At 37.4% G+C, this 19,720-nt stretch overlaps 1 protein-coding gene across 1 annotated transcript; it reads right to left on the reverse strand.

The window, feature by feature from the left end:
* Positions 1–286: 286 nt before the first annotated feature.
* On the reverse strand, positions 287–18,364 carry zgc:154142 (uncharacterized protein LOC555481 homolog). The gene is made up of 20 exons (XM_052545903.1): positions 18,162–18,364; positions 17,098–17,234; positions 16,691–16,784; positions 14,994–15,134; positions 14,584–14,681; positions 13,492–13,618; positions 13,161–13,385; positions 11,726–11,947; positions 9,079–9,219; positions 7,574–7,810; positions 7,206–7,391; positions 5,207–5,316; positions 4,774–4,874; positions 4,346–4,623; positions 3,024–3,187; positions 2,344–2,527; positions 2,044–2,262; positions 1,783–1,920; positions 753–977; positions 287–657 (listed from the first exon to the last, which is right to left on the reverse strand). The coding sequence occupies exons 1-20, from the start codon at positions 18,286–18,288 to the stop codon at positions 509–511; spliced, it is 3,303 nt and encodes a 1,100-aa protein (XP_052401863.1). The 5' UTR covers positions 18,289–18,364; the 3' UTR covers positions 287–508.
* Positions 18,365–19,720: the final 1,356 nt, after the last annotated feature.

The following is a 19,720-nucleotide window of genomic DNA, read 5'->3' on the forward strand; positions in this document are numbered from 1 at the left end:
TCTCTCACTGCCAAGTCTGTTACATAACAGACGTCTCCGGCAGGCATGATGGACAAGGGTTTGGGTAGGCAATCCTGACTGATCTCGGGTGTCATGGTAACCACACTGGCCAATAGCAGCAGGGTGATTGACGGTTAATGGGATGTTTGTGGAAGACTGCCAGAGTGTTGCTATACTGATGCTATGGCTTCTGAGTGTCTGTTACTGTAAGCCATTAATATGCAGGTGAAGTGTCCAGGGTGTGGCTAAAAAATACGGACAAAAATTTTAAAAGGTACACAGAATATAAAGTGGTAAAGATTTAATTAGATATAACCTAGGTCACTGGTTCACCCCAAAAATGTGACAACGTCAATGGAAAATCCACATTTTGGTGCCTGGATTCCAGTTGTTTCTATGGATTACATCAATCTATTTGCTTCAGTAGATTTTGACAGTCTATTTAAAATTAGCTCTGATTTCTTGTCGAATCTATTTGTACAGTCAGTCACACAACAGCTCTTTCTCATTAGAAGTGTTCTTTTGAGAAAACACCCGGATCGGTGGTCCAGTGTCCTTGGAAACCCTTTTTCTGGTTAGCATCATTACTGAGGAAGCGGATGGTGGCCTTGTCCCCGTTGACAGTTAAAGATGGTGGGTTAGAGCCACAAAATTGTCCTAGTTAAATAGAAAATACAGTATGACAATGGGAAAATGCAGCTGAAACCGATTTCATTTTTCATCATTAACTATGCTATGGAGCATAATCCAACCTTTTGATGACCCAGCAGCATCAAAGATCTCAACGTAATCCACACACTGCCCCAGCAAATTAACAGCCTGCAGTTCAAAGTGAGTGAAGGTGACATGTATTCCAGTGGCTGAGGGAATGGAGATAGTCCAGGTGCACACTGCTTGGTTCGGGTACTCATTGGGCCAGCTGGGTGACCTGAACTCCCCCTGTTGACTAGTAAAGTGCCCACCGCAACCAACAGCAGCTGGAGATCAAAAGACAAAAGTATGAACAAGAAAAGATGTGATGTTATTTGGTTAAATCCTCTTAGTGTGTGGGTTAAGGCTTGTTCAAATAAAAATTAAAGCATGATAAATAGAAATAATAATGGCCATGACCTAAATGTTAAACTTTATATGTATGTCATGGAATGAACGCTATTTACTTAGAAGGTGTAGAAATTTAATTTTTTAGGGCCCTATGAAATTAGTTTTTTTTTTTTTTTTTTAGTTTTTTCCATTTTAATTCTTTTATATTCTGTTTTTTTTTTTTTTATTAAAATTTTTCTAGGCTATATTATAATGGTTACAATTTTATACATCGAATTTTATCTATTCATAAAATACTGGGTTTTGTATTTAATTTGTGTATATATATATATGTTGTATATATATATATAATATACATTAAAAATAATGTTTTTATAAAATTATTTTAATAGTAGTAGTAATACTATAATTACATTAAGTTCTATTCCTGTCACCGTTTCTTCAAGTTAAACCAAACTTTTATTTTGATGGGATGCTGTGAAGTATGTATGTGTATAATATGACAATAGTTTTATTCAAAAGAAATGGTAAGATGTTCATGAAGTGACTCTCAGAGCAGTTCTAGAGATCATGTTCATGTGTTTATGTACTCATATCGAGGTGTCACTCGAGCTTCAGTATGAGTGTAGTAAACAACATTCATTCACACGGAGAACATGCAAGGCATTACAAGGCATTCTGCATTATACTGTGATTCCACCCGTGTCCAAAAATCATAAGGCCCTAGTTTTTTTCACTCACCCTCTATCTCAGCAGGATTCACTGCTTTCCAAATGGCTCTGAACCCTGTGTCCACGATTTTGTCATTGGAGGAGAAACTGACAGTCAGTGTGTCTCCAGCCGCGACTAGAGCTCTCGGAGGAGATGTGCAGTAGGTACCTGAGAAAAAGAGGCAGAGTACACAGTGTATTATATCTCATTCACGTTCCCTGAACACCACAGTGACCCACCTGAGAGCACATTAGTATATAAGGACAAGCCACATGGGATAAGTCTGTGTACCCAGAGTGCCGACGCTATCGCTGAGAGTGACTTTGTCATTAAGGCACAGCGTGGTCTCCTCCAGGGAGAAGCTGCTAAAGTGAAGGTAGACGTTTTTCCCAGTGGGCACACGGATATTCCACTGGCAGGAAGCTCTGTTACTGTAACTCTCTGGATGATCCATAGACGCCAGCATGCCCTCCGTTCCAACCAGATCCTTCAGTCCACCACAACCAGAACCTTGAGAAAGCAAGAAATAAAATCTCTAATTGACTCAAAATGAAAAAGATTTTCCAGTCTACCAATGCAAAGCGGACGTACTGGTGAAGTCAAAGATGTCTTTGCGAATTATGTTTTCAATCCAAGGCAGGTAGGCAGATGAACGAGTGAAGACGCTGGGCTTCTTATCAAAGACGCAGCCGATTGGACCAAAACTAGTGATGCCGTGCACCTCCCAGGCGGCCGAGGGGCCGTCTTGGCATACCAGGGGTCCACCTGAGTCACCCTATACATGAAATGAATGTTATGACTGTTGTTGTCTTTTGCTTTGCTTAAACTCTTTTCCAACCACTGATGGAATTTTCTGTCTCTCTGTGTGTGCACTGTTATACAGAAGGAGGCGCTATTGCACATCTTCTAAAAGAGTATTGAATCCCTGAGACAAAACATGGCAAAGAGGAGGCAGAAACAAGCGACTGCATATGTAAGCAGATGCATATATAAAATAATGCAATCAATAAACAGCATATAAATCAAAACTGCCTAATGCTACCGAATCAAATGCCGATCCAGGAAGTTGCATAGAAGTGTGGAGTCTTTGAAGGTGCTGATGGAAGCAATCTACTCGATCTATGTTTTGATCAGTGGGGAAAGAGTTAACTGGTACATGAGGCAATCTGATGAGATTACATAGGCAAACATCCTAAAGATTTTTCTATTCAGCCAAAAAGTGCAGATGCAAATCATACTGAATAAAGTAGTGTCTCAGAATCACTCCACACCTGGCATACAGACTTGAGCTCATCAGGTAAAGTGTAGCCACAGCAGATCATGGAGGTCTTGACCTGGAACCACCAGTAGTCCATGCGTTTACATGTGTCATACGGCACTACCGGCAGAGCCACCTGGTTCAATGCCTCAGCCACTTTGGGAGCAGTGGAGTTACCTGTGGACAAGATTGATTTATTAGTAGTAAATTTGCTTAATGTTTCTCAGAGGTAAAGGTAGCTGAAAGGTAAACACGGATTCTAATCTAACCTTGTATGATTGTTCATAACATAACTGCACAGCAGAGGGCGCAATCGCTCCAGAGTCTTTAAGCACTATCAGAACTGTCAGGGATGTGGGCCAGTGAGTAAATATTGTATTTATAGGATATGTATATTTTTAGTGTTTGGTTTTATACATCAGGGCAAACGTGTTTATAAATTAAATCAGATGGGGCTGCTGAAAAAATAAAAACGTGGTGTTTTGAGCCACTTGCCTGAGGAGTAAAAAATGGCATATAACTTTATGCTGATATTATCACACTGTTAAGATGCCACCAGAAATCCATCATTGACAAAACATTTATATACAATATAATACAATGAAATATTAGTTATTTACATTTTGCATTTTATCATATGCTATTACAGTGTTTATAAATATTTTTTAGTGCTGTCAAACGATTGTTCACATCCAAAATAAGTTTGTTTACATAATATAGGTATACTGTGTATATTATGAATAAGTAAATACAAACATGCGTGTATAAATGTAAGAAAAATATGCAATGTTTATATATTAAATATATTTATATATAATATTAAATATATGATTACGAATATATAAATGTATAAACACGTAAACATTTTCATAATATATTCTGCATGTGTGTGTTTATATGTACATAATGAATATACACAGTTATTTTACAGGTATTTATCTAAAAATGAAAAAAAAAACGTTTATTTTTGGACGCCATTAATCGTTTGACACCACTGATATTTTTCATTAGCTTTTATTTTGACACTTTGCAAACACTTCATTTTGTTAAGTGTTTGACATTTTTACTTTTCTTTGACTGAAATAAACATGACATAAAAATGCATGGAATAAAAACTAACAGCTAATAAAAAGCACATAGCACAATTATTACAATTGTAAAAACAAAAAATGAAAAAATGTTTTTTGGTTAGCTAACAAGTTCTCGCAGTTTCTTTCATGTATTTATATATGTATACTGCACACTTACAGCAGTATTGCAAAACCACCACAATATTGTTTTAAGATTTCTATCACTATAATTCAGTGGCTGGACAACACAGAACCGTAACCTAACCTGTTTCATCTCCCCAGCCGGTGGCGTAGCATTTTTTCCCTTCGGGCAGGACCTCCTCAAATGAAGGCAGACAGGCGAAATCAATGTAGAGGTTGGGCATCACCTCTCCATCCAGTCGCACCAGGGCGATGTCGAACTCCACAGTAGGCACAGTTGGGTACTGGAAGCCCTCGTGACGATAGATGCCAAGCACGTTAAAGCACTGCTCATTCAGCTCAGAGAAGGTCAGGTTGTGTTTCCCCAGACACATCTTCCAGCGATGCAGCTCATCAGCATACCTGATAAAAGTTCACACACACACACACACACACACACACACACACACAGACAAGTACATAGTGTGATCACAGGATGATCAAGACCCAGACACAAAAATACTCCATTAGGGATCAATTAAAGCCTATATATACTTAAATATATATATAAACCTGATGAAGCAGTGAGCAGCCGTCAGGACCCAGTTTTTATGGATGAGCGTTCCTCCACATGTATGACCGAATTTGGGTGAAGGCTCAGAATCACGCCAAACCTTTAACAAAATAAGAATAAAAATTAGGCCTATATTACAGTTTTTTTTTTTTGATGCAGCATGAGTTATGCATTATATATATAACATTTAATAGTTAGGGTTTTTATGTTTGTTTAAATCCCTATAGTCCTATTGATGCTTCCCTTTAGCAAACACAGATAATAATAAGAGCTGAACTAATAAATGACCTCATTGTTCATTTCACCTATCATTAGAAAAACAGAATTTTATCTTTAATAAGAGAAAATGACAAACATGATCTTTCCTGTAATATAGAAGAGCAGAAATCTCTTCGGGGAAAGCTGTGAGATGAGATGAAGGCTTAACTGTACCTGCATGGATACTTGCCACGGCCAGGAGTGAGCTTTGGCAGGTTCTCCGTTCACTATGCGAGTGTTGACATCCGGAGGGATCGTGGGCTTCCCGCAGCTCTCAGGCCAGTCTATGAAAGAAGAGGGCTCAGCATTCAGGTGAAGTCTTTTATCTGAAGAGCTTTCTAACATGCTGAATGATTTCAGCTGTGAATAACCCTCCCTCTAAATGAACAAGAAAAAAAATAGACTAGTTCTCAAAGGATATTTTGGTACTGCACTGGAAAAATGTGAGTGGTGCTTGCAAAATGATTACCATGATGCCAGGGTTTTTGCTCCTAGTAACCTTTGTACACTGAAAATAAAGTACATTAAATTGTACATTTAGGGGTACAATGGCTTGTCACTGGGACTGTACCCTCAAGGGTACAGCTTTTGTGCCCTTGGCATAAGCTTGGAAACATATATGTACCTTTTTGACCCTCAGTGCGGATTATACCGTGGGGGACAGAAATGGACTCCTACTGTACCACTATTTCTGACAGTGTAGGTAGTTTTCAGGTTGTTGCTAGGGTGGTTTTGAGTATTGCTATGCAGTTGTAGTGTGTGCTAAGCCGTTCTGACATGTGACATGTTCAACAGCGATGTGACAATGCAATGTAAATGCTTTGTAAAACTATAACTGCACAGCTCCATATTTGACCTGCATATGTACAGTATACATAGTATATAAAAAGTTGAATTTAAGGTTCTTTAGTGACATCTGTGGTTCCATGATGATCTATTCATGGAATCATTCCATTCCACAAAAGGTTCTTTAAAGTGGAACAAGGTTCTATAAATCATTCCGATGTCCTTCACTCTAAGAACAAAAATGGTTCACAGATTACTGAAAGATTCTTTTATGGAAACTTAATTTTTATATATATATATATATATTCAACTTAATCTTTATCAAAGTCTTTAGAATACCCAAGACGTGTCAGTTTTGAATGGGAAAATATGCAATGCTTAATATGACTTCCGTTAGAAGTCCCGGTTGCTATAGATCAGATGTGCTAAAACATTAGCCACTTTTAAATCTCGACTCAAAACTCATCTGTTTAGCTGTGCATTTATGGAATGAGCTCTGTGCGAAGTCCAAACTGATTGCACTGTATTTTATGTAAAATCATTTTCTATTTTTTTATTGTTTTAAATTCATTTAGGTCAATTTTTAAATCATTTTCAAAGTTTTTAGATTCTTTTTTTTAGATTTTAGGTTTTTTTCATGATTATTTTTATGTAAAGCACTTTGAATTCCCATTGTGTGCAAAATGTGCTATATAAATAAACTTGCCTTGCCTAGAAACAGTCAGCGTTCTGAGACGCGCATTTAGGACTGTTCATGCGCACTGGCTAATCTAACCTGAAAAATACATTTATTACACATTTGTTTTCAGATTTCAAATATGAAATTTAATTGTAAGCTTAGTGAACAGTTTGGGAGAATTTGATGTTTCCCCATACAAAGAGATAAGGGTTGCACATACATGCCCAGAGGCGTTTCAAAGATGGTCAAAGATGATTGTCACCTCCGAACTATATTAAATATGACATGGCGTGAATGCAGCATTCGTCTGTATACAAACAGTACACTCAAGGAAAATGATGTTTATAGCAAATGCCAGATTTCTTCAATCTCAACTGCACAATATTTTTGTCGCAATATTTAACAATTATAACCCAGCTCTTTATAAAGGGAATACATTCATCTAGGCTGATATATAAGACAGTACTTAAGGCTATAGCAAACCTCTATCACTTGATTGCTTTTACATTTTATCTTATCAACAAGCTTTATCTGCTAAATATGACTAGAAGCTATGAAAAGATTTAGATATAATAAATATTGCAATGACTACATTGACTTGACTGATTTGATGTGTAATGTCTGGTTAGGATTATTACCACTTGATTTAGTTAAATTAGCTGGGACTGATATTAAATGTCAAATGACATTAAATGTATTTGCTCATACCTATCTTGATGTCATCCCAAGGGTTGGGCGGCATCGGAGGCTCAGTGGGGGTCGGTAAGGTGGAATCGGTAGTCCAGTGCGCACGAAAACCTTTGGCCTCAATGAAGAAGTCGGCAAAGAAACGTATCACAAGTTCATTTGTTGTGCTTTCAATGACAGCAGGGATTTTGGAGCCGCAAAAGGGGCCTGAGAGAAAGAACATTTATTTGAATATACTGCCTTCTATAGACCTTAAAAGCATGGAAGCCATACCATTTTAGTGGACAGTATATTATAAACATATGTCTTGTTTGAATGTTCAAATTTAAAGGGCCTCATAAACAGGCGCCCTTGAAAATGCATTCAATAGCATCCTTGTCCTCGCTCACCGTATTTTTTTGCTCCAGGTTGTGTTCCGTCGTAGACTACCACGTTGTCATTGCACTGGCCGAAAAGGATGCCAGCCTCTTCCACGTCAAAATGAGTGAACGTCAATTTAATGGTCTTCCCCCCGGGAGAGCGTATGGTCCACAGACACATGCTGTTCGCTGGATAGTTCGCGGGCCAGTTTTGAGACTTGATGATGCCTGTCTCCTCCTGTGAGAAACCTCCACATCCCTGGATATCTGCAGGACATCGTAAGTGAGGTTTGCTGCCTTTGAACAGAGTTAAGGCTATAAAATGTGACAGTTCAATGTAGAATTGTTCCAACCAAGCAAAATGTCAGAAAATTGTGTCTTGCTGTTATAGCAGAAGTCAGCTGGTGCATGGCATCTCAGGTTTTAGCCACATGTCACCAGGGTCCAAATTTTCTTTTTGCTATACTTGCCAATGGCAGATGTTTTTTGTTGTTGTTGTTGTAAGAAAATACAATTATTTGTAATTATTGAAAATTCTTAGCGTAAGAATAGCATTTTTATTATAGAAAATAAATGAAATTAAAATTATTTGCAATTATTTAAAATTACTAGTTATAAATATGATGTAAACAAATCCAACTTAGGTCATAAATATGTCTTTTTACGGGCTTTCTTCGTTTTTTCAATAGGAAGCAATAATGTTTTATTTACGTTAAATGTGTGCTATAGACATATCTTTGGCCATATTAACAAATCTTTTATACTTAATGCACAGTAATCAGTCTAAAATCATGTGCAAGGTTAGACAATCACAGAAAATATGAAGATTTATATTGTTCATTATATTTTTGTGACTTATTAACATTTTTTGTATTATAGAACAAGCATGAAAGGTTATTCAAATGCAAAGAAATATGGTATAAAATGTTCTGTAAGGCCTTCTTTTTTGTTAATTTCTGGTTGGCTGCACAGGCAGAAGGAAACTGCAGGCAGAATATACTGAGTCTAAGGAGAATATGTCACAGAGACAAGCTTTAACTGTGAGCGCTTGCAATGCATGTTAATGCAGGTGTCAATCAGCATGACTACAGATGGTTTCCTCTCCTTTTTTAGGGGTGTATCATCTGGTAAAGGGGGAAAAGTTTTTCCTAAATCCAAGAATCTGTGTATTTACTGTGAAATATAGCTCTTTCAAATGCCACTGTGTCAGCCAGGACATTTATTTGAGCAATTTGGCACTATTCCAGCTTGTGTACGTGAAATTTCTAAAACATTATTGAAATACTGCTAAAATGGAACGGTAAATTGATGTCGCCTGTGTGTTTCCTACAGTTATTTTTCCTTGCTATTCTACCCTCATTACCTTGACTTCAAAATATCCACAGGGGACACACACATTGAAAATCTCGCAAGACACACAGGGTTGCTGATGGCTTTTGGCTCACAGCCACATCAGCAGGATTCATCCGAGGTGTGTGTATGTGTGTGTAGGTGTGAGTAGATAGATGTCTTTATAAGTTTGCTAGGTGTTTTACCAGAAAGGTCCTCTGGATACACAGCTTCCCATGTGGCAGCGAAGCCGCGGTCGGCTAGCCGAGCGTCTGACTGGAAACTTAGCGACATGTTGTTAGTGACACTGATAAGAACCGGGGGAAGAACAAACCCGCAGTGTGTGCCTGAGAGAAGGAGATAAAAGAGAAAGTTTCTGCACCTCTCTCCGTCTCCTGGCCCAAAGTCAGAAAGTTGTTGGTTTTGCATCATTTGTACTCAAGGGCACATACAGTAGAAGGTTAGTCAAAGTTTGTTTCTTGCATCAACAAGTCATTAGTTATAATTTAGTTTTACAAGAGACACTCTCCTCCTGGCAGTTAGAAACAGACTATTTTTGGCCCTGTACATTAAAAGGGTCTTTTATAGAAGTCCATTTGCACAACATAAGAAAAATAAGCTTTTGTAAATTATAATTTGGAGATAACAGGTGGAAATTAGGAGATACTAAGCAATAACATTGACAAAAAAAGGTCAAAATTATTACCTACATCATTTTTATGAAATTAAAAAGTCAAAACTATGGCAAAATTAGAAGAAGTCATCTTTTAGACAGGCAGTAATGACAATTTTGTCATGTCATAATTTATTTTATTAATTTTTTGTCACAATTATGACTTTATCTTCGAATTCAACCTTCAGTTCATAATTATGTTTTTTTTTTTGTCATAATACTTTCAATGTCATAAATAAACTGATTTTATGCCATAATAATGACATGAATTATGGAAGACAATTTGTAACATAACTTAATAAATATTACATAAATCATTAAAAGTCTAAATTATGAGACAAGTCGAAATTACAAGAGAAATTCATAATTTAGACAAGTAATTATAACAAATTTGTCATGTCATAATTGACATTTTTGGTCACAATTATGAGACAATTATTTTATCTCATAATTGAACCTTTAGTCTTTTTATCCTATAATTATGACTTGATATCTCATAATACTTTATCAGGAAGGTGTCTCATAATTTTGACTTTTCATGTATAACTATGACATTTTATGTCATCATCTCTCATTTCACCAAGTCAATATAATTTTAGAACGATCGTGTCCAACTCGTGTCCAAATTTTACTGTTAAATCCTTGTCCGACTAGAGATTATTTACCAATGTGAAAAAAAAAAAATTCTGATAATATTTCAGCATCATGTCATGTGTCTGATTTTTCTTTTTGTACTTCACTTTTACTTTGTACTTCAAATAAACACTTCTAGAGGGCTTTTCATACTTAAAGATGCACTATTAGTAATATTAAGATTAAGATTCACCGTATAGCTGAGGCTAACATTGTTTTATACATCTCAGTTCAAACTGTTTGTGCCGTTCCTCTCTCCAGGGAAACACAGGCTGTCAGCAGAACTAACACTAACACACTGCTTCGTCTTGACAGCCGGGATAAAGAAAGTGATGTGAAGAACACACACACTTATACACACTTGTAAGTCAAGTAAGGGCACAGTGTCGAAACAAATGATCCACAAAATCCATGACTGCATGGACCAAAACTAAACTTGTTTTTATTAATTAAATTAATTTCAAATCCCTTGTGTGCAGTTATATTGCATTTCAGTGGTTTCATGGAAATTTTGATCCACTGACTTCTCTTGCATTGCATTTTTTTAGAGAATGCACTGGTCGATTTTCTTAATGCATTTATAGATTAAATTCCCATCTGTTTTTCAACATAAACCTGTTTTTAAAACTTCAAATGACTCTATAGTTTGATTATACTCTTTATAATCTAAAAGTTTTGTTCCCTATTCACTGAAATCACAAAGACAAGAGGGATTAATCTATTTTATCCCAAGGAAGAAAGTAAGTCCGATGACTCTGGAATGACATGAGGTGACTTTGTTTGAGAGCACTATTCCTCTCTATGTTCAGTGCTCTGCAAACAGCCAGCGAAACACTTGTCCTTTTTGTCCTTCCTTGTAGTTCAAACTTGGTCTTTTCCCTCACACTTTCTTCTTCAATCTGCACTGGTACTTATTGACAGTATCTGGCGTACAGTCCTTGAAAAGCTGCTGCAGATAACTGTATCAGCTGCTCTCAGCTCTGTTTGATGTTCAGCAATAAGGAGCCGTAATTTATAGTGCGCTCGCCTGCTGGCTCAAGCCTCTCTGAGACTGATGATAATCAGTTTTTATAGCCCCTTTGTGCGAGGGATAAGAGATTGAGCCATGTAAACGCCAGCTATACTCTTGCGCCAGCGGTGCCATTTAGTGTTAGTTATGGGCCCCGAAACAGAGTCGAAGGTCGTCTCTGATAGGCCACGTTCTGGCACAGCGCTATGCTGGCTTGACACATTTCATCTAATTCAATTACTGGAAGATGTGTCACATATAAATAGGACAAGTCTGTTCAAATATTAAGCCCAGTTTTAATGATTCAGTTTCGGGCAATTGCGAAACGCAGTGATTTATGTATTTAAACAACATTGTTTAGAGCAGACTATAGATTACATACTAAAAACGTTTGTTTTGAAAACATTTAAACTCTCCCAAGAAATGGCAAGTAACTTGATATCTAAAATTAAATTTTGAAGTGCCAAGACTGAAATAGTATTTTCCTGTAGTCTCGTGGAAACCATTGTACCTTTGTCTTTTCAGAGGCTCATCTTACCCAGCGACTGCTGACTATCGGCGACAGTGAGTTTATCTTTGTCGCATTGGCCCGCTTCACCCACGATGGCCAGATCTGTGATGTGCAGTTTGACAAGGAAGCCCTCATCCACTGAGACGTCCCAAGAGCACCTCAAGCTTGCAGGATAAGCCTGAGGATAGTTCTTGGAGTTTATGTGACCTTTACGTCCGGACTGCTTCCCAGGGGACCCACAGCCAGAGTCTGAACAGAGAGCGAGTGTTATTGTCGGAACAATAATGCACAAAAGAAATTCATCAGAACTTGCAGTGATAAAATATCATCTGGCTTCATGTGAGGTAGAAAGCATGTCATGCATTGCACTGCTTAATGCATGTTAACAGAGTAGATTTAATAGATTTCCTTCAAGTGTTGCACTAAATTATATTCTCCACAGAATTTCCTCCAACATCCCAGTTCACACATTAAAGAAAAACACACAAAAGAACTCTTTAAATGCCTCAGATGCTCTTCCTAGACAAAAATGTATGAGCACATGGAGACTTATGCCTCCAGCTTTACAAATATTTCTCCTGGGGAAAAATACCCCATTAGATCCACAACAATATCTCAGTCTGTGCTCAGATCTGCCAGAATATAACAAGAAAACAAGAAATGCTAAATATATTGTATAAAGCAATCAAATGTATAAATCACTGCATATTGTGCACTTCATTGTGTACCTTATATTTCGTCTTAATAAACTTTCAAAAGTGATTCGAGAGGAGTGAGAGATTTTTTTCCCTTTTGTTGTTTGATAAGCATGAATGACAAACACTAGGATTTTTAGACTGCTGTCACTTTAAGAGCTAACCGGATCCAATATACTGTTGCACATTTTCTTTCTCAGCTGTGTGCGTTAACTTAAGACCTGCATTACTGTGTTCACGAAGATATTTGTAAAGACGCATTCTGACACATACAAGTGTGTGTATTTAACCATGCAAGGCCTATAAAGCGGCAAAAATTACTCTCGTTCAATACTCCCGCAGTCTCTACATGAGCGAGCCTCTCAGAAAGTGCTCTATATGTGGAGCACATACAGAAAAATGAGTTCTCTTTCACTGCTGATTCTATTTCAATGGCTTAAAATCACTTGTTTTTTAAACCTCAATGCTTACAATGCGAGCAAACAATACGTTTTTTTTTTTGTGTGTGTATCCATGTAGCACAACAACATCACATGAGACAATAGAGACGATAGCCCATCATTTCTACAAGTAGACAAATTTCTACCGGTTAATCATGTCTACCATCATATCGCTCACCCCTATGTAAGATGCATCTTTAGTTGTGGAAATAATTTTTATTCTTGTCAGTGGCAAGTCATTAGACTACAGGAGGTTCAGGGAACAACAGCCCCGTATTTTAATATGATCATGTATGTGCTGCATTGATTTAGTTTGACTGTACTCACCTTCTGGAGCAGGCGTTTGGGTCTGAGCCGGTGTGGATATCACTGGTCCAGTGTCCGTGGTCTTGGTGCTGGTCATTGCAGTGGTTGTAACTGGCGGGGCACTAGCTACTGTATAGGTGGCACTGAAGCCTTTAGCAGTCCCGCTCGAATCAGACTTGAAACGTACCACCATACTACTTCCACTAGACAACACTGGAGCCGGGAGACTGTTTCCACAGAAATGACCTACAATAATTGAGATTTATATTTTTTGGCAGATACAAATGAGTGCACAGATGTTCGGCGGGGAACACAGGCAAGATTTTTAGATTTGTTAACTGTCAGTTCTCACCCAGCTGGGTCGCACCATCTGAAGCGCCGTCATAGACATCCACAAAGTCAGCACATGATGCTGGGACAAGGTTAAAGGCTGTGAATGTTAGCCGGACCTTTTCCCCATCAGGTACGTGTATCATCCACTGGGTGACCCATGCAAATTAAATATATGATATATTATTTAAATCCTCATATCGAATAACTATAACTATTTGTATTTAAACGGCTATTTTGGGCATTTTGATTTTGCACATGTACAATGCATAAACTGATCCAAATGCAATTGTGGTATCCTGACAGGGCTGGTGATAGAAATTGTGCTTTCTCATGTATCTTTAGTTAGTTTCAAGTCAAGGCTGGAAGACTGGCTGTAGATTAGCTGATGTGGGTTAATATCCTGCCAGATGGAGCCACGCTGTGAGGAAGCTTCCAGCAATCTGACTTCCACAATCAAAGTCCCTCATGTCAAAACTGATCACCAAATCCTCCTCACAAACTGCACAATTTCCTGTGTGTGTGCAATCTGAGTGTCATTATTCATAAAAATCAAAGCATGATGCAACTATATTTTTTGACGTTGTGAGGAAAATGTGCATGTGCAGAACACTCTGCTTCTGATGCTAGAATGTTATGGATGGATGCAAGGCCATTGGTTGCTAGTCTGCTCTTGATGGTTGTTAGGTGATTGCATACTACTGGCACAGTCAAAAGAAACCAACCCCAGTATCTACATTTCCACGCACCCAAATAATACTTTTTTAACTGGACTGATGACTCAATCGGATTGAAAAGGCTTCAAATTGAGGTATCACTCATGTCCTCAGCGCAAACAATCTCTTACTGTTAGTATGAGCAATAGTAAAAGTGATGATTACATTACTGATTTAAAAACTAAGGGATTTCTTCATACACATGAGTCAAATATCTTCATGTTATTAATTTTGCTGGTGAAGGTTGTGCATGAGTAAGGCAGACGATATTGAACACAGTGTTTCAGGTCAGTCGGTGGAAAAGGACAAAGATACAGTCTCCAGAGAACAAACTGGAAAATGACAGATTGTGATAAATCAAGAGCAGGTGTAGAGGTCATATTGATTATTGAAGGCACCTGGTAGAGCGCGCCGTTCTCATAGTTTTGTGCGGGAAAGCCGGGGGTCAACAGCTCCCCATAGTCACCTTGAAGAACGCCACCAGCCCCAACTATTTCTAGAAGCATGGGAACGAGAGAGATTTAGCTGCAAAGAGAGACACCAAAAGGGTATTCTGACACCCCCCCCCCCCCCCCTGCCTCCCAATACACCCCAGTTACACACGCACACACACACGCTAACGCGCTGTGCCTCTTTCTAGGTCAGCTCTCTAGGACAGCCTCTCAGGATCTGGCAGAGTAAGATACAGTCACTAAATGATGATATGAAAGGCACAGCAGACGTGTATTGTTACATCTCAAATGTTGTTCCACCATGTTAATAATAGTTTTATTTAATTAATTCAATATGTAATGCCCATTGTCTTTACCTGATGTTGTCCCAGGGGCCACAGCACGGTACAGGGCTTTGAATCCCCTCTCTGTGAATCTGTCATTGGTGTCGAAAAACACAAAAATGCTGTTTCCTAAGGACACTATCGGTTTAGGCGAAGAATAGCCACAGTACTTGCCTGCAGGAGAAAACATAAAATATTATAATTAGTATTATTATTAGCAGTAGTAGTAGTATTACATATAATATTATTAATAATATTAATATATTTTTAATAATATTTTTCTGCATTTATTATTTGTTTAAGTTTTGTATAAAAAAGTCTCTCTCTCTCTTTCTCTCTCTCTCTCTCTCTCTCTCTATATATATATACATATATAATTTTCATTTAAATTTTATTATATTATAATAACAAACTCATAAACAAACATCTGGATGCATTATGTTTTTTTTCTTTTGATTTGGGGTCTAAAATACATAAATACCTTTTATAGATGAGATTGACTAATCCAAAGTAATAAAAAAAAAAAAAATCTGAGTAAACAAAAAAGAAATCATTACCATATCATTCATAGAGCAATAAAAAAAGTAAACAAATGTCTGTAACACTTTATTTGTCCTTGTTACATGTACTTACTGTAGTAATAACAGTAAGTTATGCATAATTACATGCAATAACCTTAAACCAAACCCTAATCCTAACCCTATAGTAATTACAAGTTATTACTACTCTGGTCCCACTTTATATTAGGTGGCCTTAACTACTTTGTACTTACATAAAAAATAAGTACAATGTACTTATTGTGTTCATATTGTATTGTAAAACACTTTTGCTGCTATTGAGGTGGGATGGGGTAAGGTTAGGGAGAGGGTTGGAGGTATGGGTAAGTTTAAGGGTGGGCTAAGGTGTAAATTATGGGTCAACAGTGTAATTATAAATGTAATTACAGAAATTAAATACAGATGTAATTACATGTAGTTTTTTTTAAATATTAGTACAATGTAAAAACATTTATGTACACAATAAGTACATTGTACTAAATTATTAATTAAAATGTAAGTACATAGTAGTTAAGGCCACTTAATATAAAGTGGGTCCACTACTCTTTACTCAAATACATAATTACACTGTAATAAGGACATCGTAAAATAAAGTGTAACCTACATGTTCTTAAAATCAATCACTGTGTAATTGTAGTTTATTAATATTACACCATAAACCATAAAAATGGCACAGGCTCAAATGGAAAATTCCTGTCCATACAAAGTGACTTAATTTTTGTCAAAACATTGAGTTTGATTCAACACAGCCTTTGATATGAACAGAAAGATTTTCTCATGTTTCTATTTCGCTATCATATATATTGCATTAATAAATTTTCCAGTTTTGGGTACGTTGTGATCCACCAGTTGAGAACGGCTGGACTTGAATATCCAGGGAAATACATCGCTTTTGCTGAGTGGACAATCTCAGTTCTGTTGTGCATCCTCTAATTCAATCAGAATTTTTTTCAGGACACGATGAGCATAAGCAATGGCCAAAGAGCCAAAAATGGTGACCGGTAACATTCAGTTAATGTCAGAAGTTAACTTTCTCATTCCCTCTGGAATAAATGCAGGCAGATCGCTTCTGCGCTCATTGTAATTAACTTACAATTATTTTTTTCCCTGACCCTCTGCAGGGAACAGGAATGGTTTTGCCAATATGACGACCAGCCACTGCACAAGACTCACCAATAATGCCCAGTTCATCCTTGAGAGTGATAAAGTCAGCCTCACAAGTATTGGAGTCCTGTATAGAGAAGTCTTCAAACCAGAGATGGATCACCTGGAAGAAGAAACCAAGATAACTCATTTTGTTGTTTGCCACCTTCCACAAATAATGTACAAATGGTGTCCCATTACTTTGTAATGGATCATTAAAATGTATAATAAGGTACTTCATACCTTGAGAATCTAATGCAAAATCAAACAGCAGATATAACTTAAATATGATAATGGTTTTAAGACTTTGAGTCCCTACTTGAAGCCCTGTGTGTGGAAGGTGCTTTCAGAAACCAAAGCATGGAGGTCATTTAAACCTCATAGTGTCCTAATGAGCAGCTAACTGCTAATGAGATGAGGTTAGTGTCATCCGGTACCTTATTGGTTTCTACTGTGATGTGCCAACTGCAGCTCATGCCATTGTCGTAGCTGCTGGGGTAATTCCCACTGGAGAATTCCCCTGAGGAAGCCGTCAGCTCCTGCAGACTCCCACATCCCGTATCGATCTCGTCCTCTGTGGACAGAGACAGAGCGAGGAATAGAATTTGACATCGCCTGTGTAAACAGATTGATTACATTTCCTCAGCAGCTCCCTGCAGGTGAAGCTATTTCATGGATTCAGCCTCGTGGAACATAATGCAGTTTTAGTCTGGTAACTGAATTTGAAAGGAGATGATAATGTGTGTGTACCAGTGGCTGTATATAATGCACTGCATTCATCATTAGAGATGCAAAGATACTCTTAAGTTTAGTGATTATGTGAAACATAAGCAATGTAAGTTTAAAGTTAAACTTTTGCTGCAAAGTTTATTTGAGGTATAACTTCACTCATATGAAGATTTTTTCATTATTGTGCACCAGAGTGAAAAAGTGCTGCTGGATTTAGAAAGTGATTACTACATAATTTACATGAATATGCCACTTTCCAGGGCTTTCTGCAGAGAAAAATGCTGCATTGTATGCATTGCATGCCACAGATTTCACAATAGTGTTATTCGGTTGAAGCTGATTCAACTGAACGGATAGTAGTTTTGCACTCAGCAGTAATTGAAAGTTCAAGTTTCAATACCCTCAATCATTCAAAAGTTATTTTATAGTTAGTTTTATAGCTTTAGTTTATCATCAACTTTTGCATCTGAAGGCAAAACAAGAGACATTTAATCTATAGCATTAACAAACTCTTTTTCATGAATGTTAAGCAGCAGAGATTCATTTTAGATTAGTTGTTTGCCAAGTAAACAACTTGGTGGCATTGATCAAGTCTATTGATTTGACATTATGGGGCCTTCGAATCATAAATAATTGCACCTTTTCTTTTGTTTTATTTAGTACCACCGACATGCTTTATCTACATTTATATCTGAGTGGAAGTCAGAGCTTAATAGGTGTGCAAAACTAATTATCGTGAAATATATCTGGATATGGAGCAACAATAACTCACCTTTTGGACTCGAGTTGTTCCTCTCAATTACAAACACCACAACTATTCCAATAGTGACTGCAGTAAGGCCTACAAATAGGAAGATCAAGCTCTTCTCTAATGTTGTCAGGCCTTTCTTGGACGTCATCTGTCCTGATGTTCCTCAGGGTTCTTCGACGAGAAACAGATAAATGAGGTCTTCAGCCGAAGCTGACTGAGCAGCATTCTCCTCGCAGATGGTCTAATATTTATAACGTTAATGTTGACCTTTGTAGAACTGTACTTTACTCTCAAATGGTTTTGCTGTATAACTCCACAAAAGCAATTTCTGCAAGTATCTCTTTAATGCATTTTACTGCATGTGTGATAGGTCAGGTTGTTAATTTAGGAACTGGTTTTATCTAGGAAGTCTTATCGGTTAAGTTAAAGCAACGATTACAGTCTCATATGATTAACTACATAAGACGTTATCTTGCTTGTAGACCACTTGTAGACTTTGTTTAGTAATACTATTGAAGATTAAATAAGTAGTTATATACTCAACCTTTAATGTATTTGTATTCTCACTATATACTTATTCATTTAATGAGATATTTCATCCAAAAAGGAAATTCCCCAGTGTTGTTTTGTCCATTCAATTAAGTGGTTCAGTGTTGTTTTGGACTCAGCTGACTGTAACTGTATGAAGAATTCTTCAAAATAGAATATTTTGTGCATCATTTTGGAATCACATGAAGTAGTACATGATGACCAAACTTTCATTTTGGGCTAAATTTGTCCCTTTAAGGCTTTCCTACACGTATGGACACAATGCTTCTGAGTTTATACAAATACCTGGATCTATTGGGTCTGAAAATAAACACCCTAAGGGCCAGCAATTGACTGAACACTTTCTGTTTGGGAAGAAAAATCAACAGAGAAGAAAAAGAACAGCTTGCAGACACTGTCAAGGCCTGTTTGCTCAGGCATTGAACAGGGCGCATGAAAGAGGGTATTTTTGCAGAGCTCCTTTCACTGAAGTGGCCCATATATGCTCAGTCACTCAACCAGAGGTTTACTCTGAAGGAGCCTTTGGAAAGCAGTGTCACTATCAGGCTTGTTCTTAGAAGAGTATCGTTGAGGTTCTTTCTGGAATTCTGGAGAGAAAATAAGTTCTGCATTTAGTGGCACTTCATTATCTCCTGAAGATAATGAGGAACTGAGTGTTGCTCTCATAAAGAGCAGAAATGACCTGTTATCCAAATGATAACACTGTAACATTCTCGTCACGGGAGAGATTTAATCTAAAGAATTTTCTATTTTTCTCCATGTGTCCGTTTTGCTGGTTCAGCACATCCCATAGATCAATGTTTCCCAATCCTGATCCTGGAGGACCCTAAACATTGCAGAGTTAAGATGTCTTCCTAATCAAACATACTGATTCAACTCATTATAAATACTCTAAAACCTTAAATGCGTGTGTCAGATAAGAGAGGTATCAAAAACATTCAGTGTTGGGGGTTCTCCAGGACCAGATCTGGGGAATTTGGAGGCCAAGGCAACACCTTGAACTCTTCGTCATGTTGTGTTGCGGCTTGTGT

This window comes from Carassius gibelio, chromosome B1 (assembly GCF_023724105.1).
Source record: "Carassius gibelio isolate Cgi1373 ecotype wild population from Czech Republic chromosome B1, carGib1.2-hapl.c, whole genome shotgun sequence".
In the NCBI taxonomy this organism is placed as follows: domain Eukaryota; kingdom Metazoa; phylum Chordata; class Actinopteri; order Cypriniformes; family Cyprinidae; genus Carassius; species Carassius gibelio.

Bases quoted from the DNA above. Each gene is read 5' to 3' on its own strand.
- zgc:154142 (XM_052545903.1), bottom strand. From the start codon at position 18,288: ATGACGTCCAAGAAAGGCCTGACAACATTAGAGAAGAGCTTGATCTTC. The intron at 13,619-14,583 runs GTGCCTTCAATA...TGGGTCACCCAG, and splicing joins AGAACGGCGCGCTCTACCAG to TGGATGATACACGTACCTGA. The intron at 4,624-4,773 runs GTTTATATATAT...AACTTTTATCAG, and splicing joins GCTGCTCACTGCTTCATCAG to GTATGCTGATGAGCTGCATC.